Source organism: Suncus etruscus, chromosome 7 (genome assembly GCF_024139225.1).
Source record: "Suncus etruscus isolate mSunEtr1 chromosome 7, mSunEtr1.pri.cur, whole genome shotgun sequence".
Classification (NCBI taxonomy): Eukaryota; Metazoa; Chordata; class Mammalia; order Eulipotyphla; family Soricidae; genus Suncus; species Suncus etruscus.
In genome coordinates this window covers 127808360-127824943 of record NC_064854.1, presented here as the reverse complement: position 1 = coordinate 127824943, position 16584 = coordinate 127808360, and the positions used below count along the sequence as shown (strand labels likewise).

General features: G+C 40.1%; 1 protein-coding gene across 1 annotated transcript in view; it reads right to left on the bottom strand.

The window, feature by feature from the left end:
* The window catches only part of CACNA2D3 (calcium voltage-gated channel auxiliary subunit alpha2delta 3), a 983089-nt gene that overhangs the window by 67910 nt on the left and 898595 nt on the right, over positions 1-16584 (bottom strand). Inside the window, 1 exon segment of the mRNA XM_049777717.1 lies at positions 13097-13167. Within this exon segment, the coding sequence (XP_049633674.1) occupies positions 13097-13167 (71 nt within the window).

Here is a 16584-nt window from a genome sequence, read left to right as displayed (position 1 = left end):
CATAACCAATATGTAGAATTAACTTTCAGCCCAAGTTGAATAGCTGCCCCTAGAGTCCCCATTTGAGGCTGAACCTGCTGGCAGAGTTAGTGAGAGCCCCATGTTACTGGACCTGCCTGCAAGTGCGAAAGTAAGAGAAAGCTTGGGACTCTTTCTAGAGTTCTTTTTACCCCAGGCTCTAGTTTATTGGCCAGTGCCACACTCTCTTGCACTGGGGCAACCCAAATTTCTTCCCTTTCATTTCCCAAGGCAGTTTTTCTGATCTGATAGACACAGAGGTTATACACAAGCCTTCCCTGTCCTCTCTCTCTCCATACATACACAGTTTTAACTAGAGGTTGCAGGAAGAGAGAGGCTTCCATATTATTACCCTTTTGAAGCAATTTTTGTTCGTTTTAAATACCTCCATTTTGTGGCTACCTGTATCCTGTTCAGCTGATTATAGTTAAAGAAAATGATAATTGCCTGCTTTCATTCTGTACTAAAATAAGCCCCAAGCTTTGTGCCCAGCCCAAGACTGGGTTGTGCATTGCTGCACTTAGCAGCAGGAGTACTCTTATTACAGATAACTTGCCTTCATCCGCATGACATCAACACTAGGCCACTACATGACAGCACAGTAAGCCCCAAACCTTATCATTAGCATCTCTGTGCTCCCCAGAGAGGTCTCTTTGAAACTTTGACAGAAGGCAGATATGGTCTCTGAAGAAGAAACTCAAAGAAAGGCAAACAAAGTCTCGGCAACCCTGCTTGCCCTTGAACCAGGAGGAGCCTCAGCATAAGGGCCCATGGCATGAGGGCTTGTCAAAAGCCATTTTGCTGATTCTGCCCTTTCTTGGCTAGACAAAAATTATGACCAAGAAAAATATTTCTTCTAAATATTAGAAGGTTGAATTTCAAAGACACAAGGTCAGCTCACTTAGGCTTGTAAGTACCTGCAGGAACCAGGTTTATTAAAATCCTACTACTATGAACCGTGAGGCCAAAGATATTACGAGCAGTGACTCACTGAAGCAGCGCACTTATCCAAAATGATTTGCTTAATTCCAACCTGGAAATAGATCTCTAAAAGGAGAACTCAGAGACATCTGTGATAGAAGCCTATAGTGTGTCCATATTTAAGCACTTTTTATATCTGAAAACATGAGAAGCAATGCTATCCAATATGGGAGAAAAAGTAAAAATAGGTACCATTTGTGGAGCTAAAAAAATATGTGTTTTCAGGGCAACTTTTTAAGTGATAGGTTATGAAGTATGGACACAGGAATTTCTTAACAAAGGGAGTTTTGCCCTGGGAAGGCTAATTCAGTCTAACATGACTAAGCCAAGAGAATGAAAAGCTCCATCTGGTGATGTGATCAATACACAGTCCATGCAATATCTGTTCTCCCCTCGGTGCCTATCAGCACAGAGACTTCAGACAGAGACTGTGCTCTTTTTTAAAAATCAGCACCAAACAGCTAACACTACCAAGTTTACCCGTTTATGGCATCGCTGCCTTCCCTCAGGGTAGAAATTTGTAAAAGATTTATTATGAGAACTTATCATTAGTAGAGACTAACCCAAGGGCCATAAGACTGTGCCAAGCAGGAGCACAAGACACAGGGTAGCTAGATCACTCAGTGTCCCATGAGAAATATGCACGATGAATATAGATGAATATATAGATGAAATATAGATGAAACTAAAAGTCTATCAGCACCAAATGTCTTTCATGGTTAGGTTCTGGCAATATATAACTAGAATTGCAGACACTGATTTTTTTTCAGCATTTCAGGTAATAAAAGTTAAACAGATCATTAATAATTTTCTCTCAGATAGAGAAATGTTATCTCTGGTTCAAGGATAAGATTTCATTTTTATAAAATAAAGAAAGTAGACCCAGGAAGTGGAAGTCACTAGCCCAATATACTTATTCTTCTAGGAGATGGAGAGTCTGGGGTTCCTTTGCAGATCTTTTATTCTATAAAACTTCACCTTTAAGGTGTTGCTCAAGGACATATGCCTATCTTATGCACTGCTCCAGAGAAGCATCTGGAATATGATGTTTAGCCTTACAACAACACCTAGAAATGAACATACAGGTTGTTCCTGTACACTTGTGAGAATATATATTACCATGTATTTAAAGAGATTCATTTTCTGTTTGTTTTTTTGTGCTACACCAAGCAACGCTTAGGGTCACTCCTGGCTATGCACTCAGAAATCACTCCTGGCTTGGTGGGCCACATGGGACACACCAGGGATCGAACTGTGGTTCTGCCTAGCTTAGCACGGACAAGGCAAATGCCCTACCGCTTGCACCACTGCTCCAGCCCCTTATTTAAAGAGATTCTGGATCATGCTTGTCCTTAAGGATTACTTGGGGGTCTTCAAAAATTATATAGACACTCATTCTGAGAATAAACCATTCTTATGATATTGATAAGCAGGGGGACCCAAGGTCATCTATTTTTAAAGATTCCCTATGAAATTCTAATCTGCAGCCTGTGGTAGATTTTGTGACAGTATGCTTCAAGGGTTGAGACACCCTGTATCTCTTAGGCCAAAGGAATTTCCTGTACAATGATCCCAATACTTACTGCACCTATGCAAAATAAAAAAGCTTGGCTTGCTGCACCATTACCTCCTTCCTTTTCTTTCTTTGTTCTCTTTTGTTTCTTTTCCTTTTCTTCCCTTCTTTTAAATTTATATTCATAGTTTCTTGACAGGGGCTCCTTCCCACTTTTTATTTTTCAACAGAACCATAGAAAATGAATCAACTTGTTCTGCCTCCTAAATTAAAAAAAAATGTATGTAGGTACCAGGGGCAAACAGTCCCACGAACATTGAGTGGAAATAAAAGAAATGATCGAACCTAAATACCCAACCCCAAATCATAGACAATAGAATCAAGAGCCCCAAACTATAACAAGCTATACACAAAAGTGACCTTTTGTTACACTAGCAGTTCAGGGGCAATGGGGGGAGGGATGGGATGCATGTGGAAACTATGGTGGAGTTTAGGTCAATTCTGGTGGTGAGAATGGCCCTAATTCACCATCACTATGTACCTTAAATATAATTGTGAAAGACTTGTAATTCACATTGCCTCAATAAAAAAATTTTAAAAATTCTAATATACAACCAGGGCTGATAGCTAAAAATTTTGGAATGTCATTCACTCCACTAGTTATTCTTTATTTCTTTCCTGTTGAACTCAACTATAAGTGCCCTGTTAGAAGGAACAGGATAGTGTATAATCCAGCACATTCACCCAAGGCATCTACTAGCATGGACCAGTCAGGGTTCTATGAGGAACTTAAGACTCATATGTGAAAGCACAAATGCCAGAACTTCAGAGTATGACAGAAGTTAGAGAGAAGATCTTTCAAGTGGTGACTCAGTGCAAAAGAGACTCCTGGGTGCAGTGTTTACATGAAGTGGACGATAGATGACAACAGACATGTACTTGCATATCATCAGGCCGCATGAGACATTGGTGGGAAGGAGATCATTTGCAAGACATGGAGTGAAGCCTCAGAAGAAGCCAAACCTATTGACCCCGTGATCTTTGACTTCTAGCTGCCATAACTTTTACAACATATACTTCTACTCATTTGTTTGTTCTTGGGGGCATCCCTGGTGGTTTTCCAAGTATACAACCAGCAGTGTCAGGAATAGAAATGGGAACCTCTGTTTCCCAGTCCTGAGAACATAAACTTATACGTTTATGAAGTCATGTCTGCATTTGGGCTGTTTTTTTTATGTCAGCAAATAAAAAGAGAGTCCTGTCTCACCCACAAATTAGATAGGCAGCCTCTACAAGTCTCAAGGAGAAGCATAATTTCTATCCTAAAAGATGGTAGAGCTAATCCACAAGTGTGTGTGCTCCAGAATCAAAAATAGAGTCATGCACAAGTGCTCAGCAACATCCAACATCATAACAAAGTAGGCCCCCACCACTGAGCATGGCTCCCCCAGTCACTTCTACTGTGATCCTGGGGACAGAACCACCTTCATGGGTGCCTAGGGAGTACACAATCCAACAGCTTGTTTGCCATTCACCTGTCTTGCCTGTGAAAGTGTGCTCTACTTGCTGACCTGAAGGAGGAAATGTAATCACGATTAATCCCATATAAAAAAGGATTACATTTCTTCTGCCTCTTTGTCCGAGTAGGAAATAGAAGGAAACAGCTGACTTCTGCTTGGGGAATGAGTTAATATAAAACCCTTTTGAGGCAAAAACTTTGGAGGCTGCAGGAGCTTCCTTGAGTTCTGCCAAGTTTATGAAGCTATGTCTGCATTTCACGGCAACTGCATTAAAACAATGCCCAGACCAGGACTGTGCAGAGTAGAAAACTGGCCAACTGAGGGTTAGAACTTAGGAGTGTTGGTTCTGATGGTGTTAGACTTAACCAAAGTCCTTAGTGCAAGGGATTGCTCTTGCTTTCATTCTGGGGCCAAGCTTCACACATGGATGGACAAGGAAGACAGTGACATGGCCACTTGTCTTAGAGACTATCCTGGACTTGCTGAAAGTGCAGACACCCAGGATATAGAGCCAGGGTCTCCTCTTTTGTGGATTTATAAAGTGTATACTCTGGGTTTAAGATTTATTATTTATGATCCCAGCTTTAAGATTCATGGAGCTTGAGCAGCTGAAGCAACTTGTAATATGCTACAGCAGTGATGACATAGCCTCCTATTATCTATTATCCTCTACTGCCATGTAGAATTCTGATTATGATTGTCTACACTGTGTATTTCCAACAAACTTATATAACAAGATGAAGGGCTTATACAGACAGACTGTAATCTAGGCAAATTAATTTTAGTTTTTATTTTTAATTTATAATAATAATAATTATTATTATTATTATTAGTAGTAGTAGTAGTATTTTGGTTTTGAGCCACACTCAGGAATTACTCCTGACTTTATGCTCAGGGATGACTTGTGGCAGTGCTCAGGGCACCAAATGGGTACCAGGATTGAACCTGAATCAGTCAACTGACAATAGCCACCCTACCTAGTACACTATTATTATGTTCTCAAAGGAAAATAAATTTCAACAAATACATTTGACTTGATATTTTGGATTTCCATGAAGTCTCCTCCTGTCAAAGTATATTGCAGTTAACTGGAGCCCAGCTACTTTCTTGTACCACCAAACCATCTTGAAATTACAAGCCATGCTTGGAGAAATGAGGAACATAAAACTGTGGTTTTTTATTAATAAAAAAAAATTGAACCTGGGTCAGAGTGATAGTGCAGCAGTAGGGCATTTACCAAGCACGTGGCTAACCCAGGATGGACCTCGGTTTGATCCTGGTGTCCCATATTGTCCCCCAATCCAGAAGTGATTTCTAAGCACATTGCCAGGTGTAACCTCTGAGCATCACAGGGTGTGGCCCAAAGAAAAATTGAACCTCAGATTAATATTCTCATCTTCCCTTAATAGAAAGAAGAAAAGTTTATTTGCATTTATGTGCTTATTATTTTGGGATTTTCTATTATTGGAGGGGAGGATTGGAATATATGATGCAGAACCACACCCAGCAGTACTGGATGCATTAAGAATTGGCTCCTTGCTCAGGACTGACTCTTGATGATGCTTGAGAATTATACGCAAAGCCAGGAATCCTCAAATTAGGGAGTTAGAATGTAGGGCAAAGGTCTTAAACCTATATAATTTACCTGGTTTTGGAATATTCAAATTTCTTTTAGTTTTTGGGCCACATCCAGTGATGCTCAGGGGTTACTCCTGGCTATGCGCTCAGAAATCACCCCTGGCTTGGGAGACCATATGGGACAATGGGGTGATTGAACCACGGTCCATCCTACATTAGCACGTGCAAGGCAGATGCCCTACTGCTTGAGCCATTGCTCCGGACCCTGGAATATTCTTTTTTAAAAAAACAGAATCAACAACTGATAGGTCACCAGATCACCTAATTAATAAAAAAATAAATAAACTTTCCTTCTCAATCAATTGCTGCAAAATAATCGTGCATGTGAGGAGAAAAAAAATCTCTTTGAAAACATACAAAATTTCTCTCCAGCTATGGAAGAAGATGAGTAGTGATGAAGAAAACATGGTGTGGAACCTGGAATCTGAAATATGAATTCAAATGTCATTTCCCCGACACATTATTGTGTAGAAATTTGGACACGTGACTAAAAATTCTTGCCCTTTCTCCTGCTTTCTCCTCCTTAAATGGAAATCACCACAGTAGTTACTTCATGGTTTTTTTTTTTATGGGATTACTTAAATTAACACACATACACTGCTTGGAATAATGCCTTGTCTGAAGTTTGTAGTGCATAAATGAGACACACGGCTGAAGACACACTATTGAAGATGTTGCTGAAGATGAGAGCAACTATGGTGACCTTTGTAACTGGATAAGTGTAAGCCATCATTTTAGGATTTTTAAAGGGTGGTCCTCTGGAATCTTCATGTCTCTGCATTCCAGAATATCTGGCCCTAAAATACACTTGTCCAACCCAATCTGTCTTCTTGTTTCCTTCAACGCCACCTCTGACAAAGCATACTTCTGTGGAAATGGTCAGGTCAACAGGAAGCCAAGAAGCCATTACATTCATTATAAGAGTTGTCGAGTATTGAACATCAGTGGGGCAGTCAGCATTAAAGGAGCGCAGCCATCCAAACATAGCAGACTTTGTTAACACTCACTAGACTCCAAGGCCAGGCACTCACTGAAATGTAATGTGATTGCCAAGCACAAGAAGAGCTTCCAGTCACCAGCCTAAAGTCAGTGCAGCTCCATCATCAAGGGGCAGGGATTCTAAGGAGTCAAACTTCGAAATCTACCTGATATGTCACCATTTCAGAAAGGTGATTTGATAAGCAGAAGACCACACAAGGGAATTAATTGGACATGGATCTATCATGTAGGTGGATGGATGTGATACAAGAGGAGGAGGTGATTCACAAGGCCTGTGAATACTTATTTTGTAAGTGAAAATCATAAGTGAGCTTAGAGGAGTGAAAATTCAGACATGCTCAACTGAAAATATAAAACAATCAAACAGAACTGAGCTGAAAGCAATAGGATAGCACAGTGGTAGGGCATTTGCCATGCACAGGCGGGCACCTGAGTTCGATTCCCAGCATCCCATATGGTCCCCTGAGCCTGCCAGGAGCGATTTTTGAGTGCAGTAACCTCTGAACACTGTTGGGTGTGGCACCAAAACAAAGAAAAGAGCAATAGGAGCCATTGGTAGTTTTCAGAGCCAGAGCTGCCATTCTTAGCAAGCATTTCCTTTCTCAGAAAGCCAAAGCACTATTTTATCAACGGGGTTTTTCATCCTCAAAGAATGGGGAGTGCTCCATTGTAGAAACCACAAGGATTTTTGATAAAAACATGAATGACTCAATTTAAACTTCATTTGGAGGCATCGAGTATTCTTTGAATAAAATAATAGTATTTTGCTCTAGAGAAAAACAGAGACGTATTAAGTTAAAATTGCCAAAGCAGTGGGCATTGTTACCTAATTTAGTAGGCAAGTGCTTTATATGAAGTACTTTTGTCTCTGATTGTAAATGATAACTACATGCATGATTTTATTTTATTTTCAATAATATCTTTATTTAAGCACCACGATAGCAAACATGTTTGTAATTGGGTTTCAGTTATAAAAATGTACACACCCTTCATTAGTGCAACCTTCCAACCACCAGTGCCCTCCATTTCCCTCCTCTCCCTTCCCCTGCCTGTATTCAAGAGAGGCATTCTACTTCTCTCACTCACCACCATTGTCATGATAGCTGTCGGTGTAGTTATTGCTCTAACTGCACTCACCACTCTTGGTGGTGAGCTTCATTTTGTAGCCAGTCCTCCCAGCCCTCATCTCTATCGTCTCTGTGTATTGTTACAATAATGTCTTTTATTTTCAAGAGGCACCAAAGAACCTTGATGTAGCTTATCTGGTAGAGTAGATGCTTTGCATCTGTGAGAACCTGCCTTGCACCCCCAACCCCATGTGACCTTGAACACATTTAGGTGTGGACGTACAAAGCTAAAATAACAAAAGCATTGAGCCTTAAACTCCATCCACACTTGAATTGAATATGAATTCCTTGGAGGGCATAGTCCAATCAGAGGTAGATTTTAAAAGTTCACAGGCGACACTGTGAGTCCAGGTTGTGCTATGAAGTAAAACATCACGTAGAGCTACAGTTTGATGCTTATTAATGATGTTAAAAATAATAAAAGGGAGAATTTAAAAATATGTCCTACTATTTAACTTTTAATTCAATCAATTCAAGAATTAAGCTTATCTCTTATCTCAAAGCAAGAGCTTTGAGATTTGCCAAGCAGTTTCACATAACTTATTTTCGTTGATTTTATTGGCAGAGTGGGGAGCCCTTTACTGTATCAGCTGGGGGCGAGACTGAGACAGGTGATAGTGATCTTCTTAGAGCTGACTCAGGGGGCCCATATGGTGCTGGAACTGAAACCTTCATGTATGTAGTTTGATCCCTTGGAGATATCCTCCTGGCACTTATTTTAGTTGGTTCTTACAAAATTCCCTGAATCACTAGTTTGATGATAAAGAGATGAAGAGATGTCTGATTCTCATGCTCACGTAAAGTGGCGTGCTGTCGTTGTTGTTGTTTACCAATCTCTGGAGTTCAACGCAGTTTGTCATAAATGTAGAACTGTTTTTCTATCATCAGTAATGTGTACGCATAGTTTAATTTTCCCTTGCTATTTGACATTGACTTTGCATCTCCAGGAAGGTGGAGAAATTCTAATAAAAAATAGATTGAAACACATTTCTCTTTGTCAAAGAGGGAAAATGTCACCAGCAGTGACAACAAAGACTACCCGAGAGAACTTTTTGAGAAGTATGCATGTAATTCTCTTGCTAGTCATGAACATGTGTAGAAAAAGTAAAACCGCTAAAATGAGAGAAACGAACTACTCGGGGAGTCTAGTTGCTTTCGATGATAAGAGCAACCAAGTATTTGAAGTTCTCTGTTTGAGATACAAAATGCTGAGCATGCATTTGGTAACATCTGAAACAGACAGCGCAGGAGGCCGCTTGACTTAATGATTTATGATTTATCTTTCAGTTTCAGCTGAAAGAAATCAGGGTGTTCTTATCACTCAGCTGGCCTCACTCCCTGAAAGTTCTACTTACCCATGTAAGATACGACTACCCAATGTTTGCCCTCAATTTCACTTCTCAATAGAACAGAACCCTATACCTACCTACACAAAATTATTACATTCAAAATCCTGAAAAAAATTAAAGATAGAAAATTCTCTCTGTGCTCCAGTAGACAGTTGCATCCAGCGATGCTACACAGAGAAAGAGACAGGTTCTTAATGTTTCTAAGCATCATTATTTCCACCTATAAAATGGGTATATTTACACTCAAGTACAGCTCCATGGGCAAGCAGCCTGAGTCATGTTACTAGAATCTTGTACTTCGAAGACCCAGGGTTTGGTTTAAATGTCCACCTGTTCTTTTCTTGGAGTTCTTAATACTTTTAAAAAACAGAAGCTCCAGTTTCATTTTACCATGGTCTCTGAAATTATGCAGCTGTTTCTGTCGATGGCCATCTCTCAGAGCTGATGGATAGGACTACAAGAAGAAAGGTCTGCTAGGTAGTACAAAGCCTGGTGTATAGCAGGTGTGGGGGGAATACAGACATTTAATTATTATTTACATGCTTCAGAAGTTTTGGCTATGTCATTTGGTCCCTAGATATAATAGTCCACGTAACTTAGCTGAACAGAGTCAAGTGAAAGACGCAGAGAAAGGGACCCAGGAATTCTATGTTCAAGTACAACACATAGGTTGTACTTGTTGTACAAAAAAACTCTCAGGGTGTTACCCTACTAAGTAGAAGAGTCATTCGTTCACTAGACAGAATAGCTTCTAGAAGGACTCTGCCTATTTTTTGCTTGTTTGATTTTACCCCCATTTTATTTTCTTCTTTCCTTCAAACAGAACCACATAACTTGAACCATCTTGTTCTGCCTCGCAAATTGAGGCGGAAATCATGGAGGGTACCAAGACCAAACAATCATATGAACATTAAGTAGAAACAAAAAGTGATCAGACTTAAACACCAAACCCAAAGCCAAACACAACAGAACCGATGCCCAATCTACAACAGGCTAGACACAGAAGGGGCCACTTCTACTAGCAGCCCAGGAGGCAAAGGAGGGGCTATATGGGATGCATCCTGGGAACAGGGGTGGAGGGAGGACAACATTGGTGGTGGAATGCCCCTGATTCAATGTCACTATGTACCTAAAATATTACTGTAAAGGATTTGTAATCCACTTTGGTCAAAATAAAAATTATTATTAAAAAAAAACAGAAAACAAAAAGGAGGGGCCGGAGAGATAGCATGAAGGTAAGGCATTTGCCTTGCATGCAAAAGGACAGTGATTCAAATCCCGCCATCCCATATGGTCCCCTGAGCCTGCCAGGAGCTATTTCTAAGCATAGAGCCAGGAGTAATCCCTGAGCGCTGCCAAGTGTGACCCAAAAACCAAAAAGAAAAAAAAGAAAAAAAAAGGAAAGAGTTTAATACTATAGCACATACCATCTTATTTGAGAGAGTTGGAGTGACACAAATAGAAGAGTGGGGCGGAAGAATGATAAAGTGAGCTCTGCCTTTCTCTGGAGATGATAGTCTGTAAAACTGTTCTATAGAAAACTTACTTCTCTAAGACTTGGGATGGAGAGAGATCAAATGCAGAGACAGTGCCAGCCTCATGCTATCAAGATGCTGAGATGAGAGCTTAGCTCACCCTGAGCTTTGCCCCAGCTCAATCATGTCATCAAAGTAGCTTGGCCCCAGGGATTCTATGATTCAGTTGAAAGTTGTATTTCGCAGAGTGCTGACTTCTGTCCCTTCCCATCAGTTGCATCCGGTTACCTCCTTTCAGTATTCATAAGAGAGTACATTTTCTAAATAAAAGAACAGTGGTCAGCACAGCAGGCCAGAAAAGGCAAGCATTCCCTGAGCCTAAAGTTCAAGGACTGCAAAAACTTCCATAACTGAAGCTGCATCATCAGGCATTCCGAAAGCCAGATGGGAGAGGCATGAATCTAGGACAAGCACTACCTGGTACCAAACAGAAGACAAAGCCAAGATTGAGAAAAGATGCACAACAAAACTCTGAGCTGCAGCTAGCAATTATTTGGCCATTAACATCTGCCAGGCACTGTAGAAGAATTTTATACTTGCTATTATCTCATTAGCTGACAGAACTCTGGGAAGTAATTATTATCTTTCTTACTTTCCATGTAAGAAAATCAAAGCTTGGATAGGTAACTTGATTTATTCTAACTCACGAGGCTACCAAATATACGAACTTTGGATTTGAACCCATACCATCTGACTCAATATCATACTTCAAACCTTCAGCTTCCTCCTAGCTCAGTGATGAGGGCCGCCAAAGGGAATCCTTTGTAAACTAATTCTAGTAGTTGCTATTGTTGTGGAATAACACAACACCCTCTCTCTCCTTTTCTCAATATTACATCTACTCTACATCATGAAAGTTCTACATTCATGCTGATCATCCTTCATCCCTTTAAATAAGAACACTAGGGATCAAAAAATGCCATAACAACCTTTCTCTTTCTCCTACCAAATCATTTGAGGGGAGTATCCACGAAGGAGAGAGGAGATAAAAGGCTTTTCTAAAGTAACTGAAAATTATGCTTTCAAATAAGAAACATGTGTGTGATTATTCTTCCTCTTTGGTCTCCTCTCCACATCACATTGAAAACAAGCTCATAGAATACAAATGTACACATTTGCAGGAAGGCAGGAGAAACCAGTGATGTCCTGCCTCGTTAACAATCCAGGAAAAATCCTGAGAAGTTATAAGAAGTTATGGAAAAACCCATAATAAACCCAGCCCAGCCCAGCAACAAGCAGAATTTTTAAGCATGTATCAAAGAGCGCTCATATCCAAAACATGGGAGGAAAAAAAACCAATAATAACCAAATGAATGTAGGCCAATTTTCACAAGAGAATAGAACAGGCAAGAATGCTTTTGCAAGGCAGCAAAAGGTTGAACCAGCACACGTGCTGGAGTCTTGCCAACGTTTGTCTCATTTCTTTTTTTCTCTCATTTTGGCACAAAGTGGTGATAGAATCTCAAAAAATAGAGTTATCATTTTTGAATTCCCTGCTTTCGGCAGAGTTCAGTTGGTCTTGTTGACTGGCTTAAAAGTTCGATTTCCTGAGCTAATACTTCCTGGCCACTCAGCAGAGAGAGGATAATAAAATAAGGTCAGCCATTCCCACTGTCAGGCCATGTGCAATGATTCTCACAGATAGGCTGAGATCTGCCCTGTATTTCCTGCTTTTGGATAAGTTCACAGCAACAAAGACATACACGGAAGCCACACTTCAAAGACTGCCATTTATCTGGGCTGCCCCAAGGAAAGTTGGCTCCTATCAGGGCATCATTGGCATCCTGATCTCATGGGCTAATGGTTTTCTTTAGAGGCTGGAAGGGCCACAGGGCTACAGAGAAACCTCCTTGTAAGGCATTCATGAGCGACAAGGAGAGTTTTCAAGGACTCATTAAAATCCCTGCTACTACCAGAGGTATTTTTCACCATCTAAGGTTCCTTTTACCAGACTGAAGCTTGGCTACATCTGAGCTAAGGTTTTGAGGCCTAACATTCTAAAAATGATACAGAAATCCCTCGTCATCCCAGAGTTCCAGTTTTCCAGCAAATTTCCTCTCTTGTTGATGTGAGATAAGTTCCATCCCTCCTTTTTTGACCAGGCGAAAGTGTTTCCTCTGTTTTTGCAATCACTTCCTTGAGACTGGTATAATTGCACCCCAGCGCAGCCGCTGACTTCAATATTGGTCTCCAATAAACTCTATGCTGGGGAACAGGAAACTCATTGTGAGCTGTGTTTCTAAGACTCTTAACACTCAGGCAAGAGGCATCAGATTTCAGCAAGATCTTCTGGACCATGAACACAAGTAAAAACCAGCCATAAGGTCAAGTCTGGTCTTGCTTTGTTTGACCTTGGTTTGTTATATTTTATTTAGGCAAACTTTTCAGGGGGTGCAGGGGACCATAAAATCCTTACCTTTTAAAGGAGCCCATTGTTAACAATTTGTTCATCACAGCTCCCTCGACCTCACCAAAAAAGTCTCCAGTCTGTGGGGAAGAAAAGAAGACCCGTGAGGAAGTGTGTATAATGTGCCTAGAAGAAGGAAGAAATAAAAATGGACGAAATCTGTATTCTGGGTCTCACAGGAGCAAAAAGTAGATTCTTAAGATTAATATTGCATAAAATTTGAAAAGAACTTAATAGCAAATGTTAATGATGCCATAATACATGACTGGTGTTTCTGTGTGTTGAGTGCATGTGTTGTATTTCATATGACATTGTGTGCTGAAAGCTGGAATTCACACACCTGGGTATGTATGCACAGACACACAACATCTCGTTAGATGGGTAAGCAATAATTTGCACTCAATCCCTTGTGACTAAAATACAAGCAAAAGCATGCTATGAAAGAGTTTTCTAAACAATAAGGAAAGTCAATGTTTGTAGTCCTTGGGGCCCCTATTCAGGGAACTAGAGAAGAGTTCTTCATCCATCTTGCAAGTTTTTTTTTATAGTAGAGAATTTATGCATTCTATTAATCACTGAGGAACACTCTTTTTCCTTTTTTAGGCAGTTAACTCATTGACAGAGAAGAAGGATGTTAAGTCTTTTCAGGAGATAGCCTGGCTAATTAGATATCTAACAGGGATATCCTGGATTTGGGGTTTGTCCTCAGATCTTTGAGATGAAGCAGTCTTTTCCTCACACCAGGCTAAAGCATCAGCAAACTAGAAAGTGGTAGGATAAAGGATTAACATATTCATACATCTCTTTCAAGGAGAGGGAACATGAACAACAGTCTTCTTTTGCCTACATTTAGAAAGAGAATTTATAGGCAATCCCTATTCTACTTTGGGTACTCTGAGGAGTTGTAGCTTCTGTGTAAATGCCTGGAAAAAAACAAGAACAAATCAGAAGTCAAATTACATAAATTCCATAGGCATTGTTATTAACTAAATCCCAATTCCTGTAGTTGAGTGACCTCAATCAAGTTTTTAGCAGCTCAAAGCCAAGTTCTCAAGCACAAAGTCACATAGGCTTTGTCCAAAAAGTCAAGAAATGGAAGAGGAAAAAGGAAATAATCTTAGAGTGACAGAATATAGAGAACTTCCTTCCTTTCTGGTCAGAGAATCCTGGCACCTTTTGCAAATTCCCTTTTGCAAACTCTATGGGCGGGCACATGCTGCCTACTTCTTGCGATGTAAATGCAAATATGCTAGTGTCCAATAGAACTAGTTGTTAAATGAAGAAGAATTATCCTAATTGAGGTGTAGGAAAGCAGACAACATCGAACAAGTCCAGACAGAGTTTGGTGGCAGAGCTCCTCAGGCAGTATTTCAGGCTTGTTCCTCAGAATAAAAACAGGATACAGGGCCCACATGGAGTTTCATAGCTTCCTTAGAGGGTTGGCTCAGAGGCTCAATATAGTGGCTTGACTATATTCACCCCAGAAGATGCTCATTATGCCCTTTCTATTGCCATGGTCAGGTCTACATCTCGGTCTCCACAATGATGGCAGAAGTTTTTCCTCACAGGGGATTAATTTGCATTGCCACTCCATCAATATTTGAGTGCCTCTCTACTTCTGCAAGTGAAGAACTAGATAACTACCATATTTTTTTGTACCATAAGATGCACTTTTTTCCCAAAATTGCATTTTAAGGAGAGAATGCAGCCAAAAGCTGAAGCCTAACTGCAGCGGAGATGAGCATCTAAAAACTATGCACATCTTATGGTCAGGCACACCCTATGGAGCAAAAAATAAGAAAAATAACAATAGGATATTCCTGCTCCCAAGAGTCAGGCCTTGTTTCATGGTCTCATTTTTCTGCTAGATGTCCATCACCTACCTGTCCAAAGTTTAGTGACGGCCAGGTAGATGATGGTATATGAATCTCAATAGAGTAATCTTTAAATTTTCTTAGTGAATTTTTAGCACTCATCAAAAGCATATTAGATATCCCTCCACATCTGCCTGGCAAAGAGGAAATGCTGAAGCAAAACTTCAAATATCACATTGAACCAATGTTTATAAATTAGCAGGCCATTAAGCTTTGACCATCAGGAGTCAGCCTATGGGCAATTAGGTAATTTATTAGGCATGAATGGGCCTATCATATTGTTGACTCCCAAAGTATTTTAAATGATTTATATGGGACCTCATTATAAAACATCAGCATCCTCCAACATTACAGTTACATGACTTATGTGGTAACACAACCTTGTTTTTTATTTTTTTTCTTCAGGACTCTCTTAGAGTCCAGGCAAGCTAAATTTTGTGCCTGAGATCTCCCCAAAATAAAGATAGACAATTACTGCCTTGCTCTCTCCTAAGACTATTATTACATCATACTATATATGAGATTGCATGTACCACATTTTTCACTCTATAAGATGCACCTTACCATAAGAGGCACATCGTTTTTAGATGCTCTTCTCCCCGGCACTCAGGCTTCAGTTCTAGATGGCATTCATTCCATAAGATGCACTTTTGAGGGGTAGAAATGCGTGTTTTATGGTACGAAAATGCCATAAGTCTTTTAGAATGTTCATTTAATTTCTTTCACTGCTGACATTTTTCTTGTTCTGCAGTGCCAACAGTCACACTCTACAGTTTTGGGGGCTTGGGAAGGGAGGATAGAGCCACTCCTGGGAGTCCCCTGAACCCAGGGTACACACGGCAGAGCCCAGTGCCTCACACAATCAACCTCACAGAAGCCAACCGTGTCATCTGAGCCTAATCCACGGTACTAATTCAAATTTTGAATTGCAGAAACTGTCTTGGCACCTAAAGTTTTCATGGAGGAACCTCTGTTTCTAAATGTGATGTGGATATTTTTACTTATTATTTTATTTTTGTGACTCTTAATTTATTTTTTTTTATTCTGAACTCAGAAAACCCCATAGACAGTGGCTTGATGTCTTTCTATCTATTTCCTCCTGCCACACACTGTACATGTCTCAGTTTAATAAATTATACAGCTCAAATATCCCAGAGTCCTCATCCCTTTGTGATAGGAGCCCAAGTTTATTCTTAAACTCACATAAATTATTTTTAATAAAACAAAACCAGAGGCAAGAGCATTATTACAGCAGGTAGTGTGTTTGCCTTGCACAGGTTAAGCAGCTTCAATCCCTGGCACCTCATAGGGTTCAGCTCACCCACCAGGCCTTATCCCTGAGCACAGAGGCAGTATTGACCCTGAAACTCTTGATCATTGCTGAGGGTAGCCCAACAACCGAAAAGAGAAAAACAAGGAAAAGAAAATGACTCAAAACCAGAAAGTCATAATGGTATTAGATGGGAATAAGATAGATACGCCTATCAGTGTATACATGTGCATTTTATATGAATATATGACGTATATGAGCACCATTTCCACATAAATTTACATAAATGCATAAATATATAGGTATGCATGTATTATATATATATGAAGATGAAATATTAAAATGAGGAAACT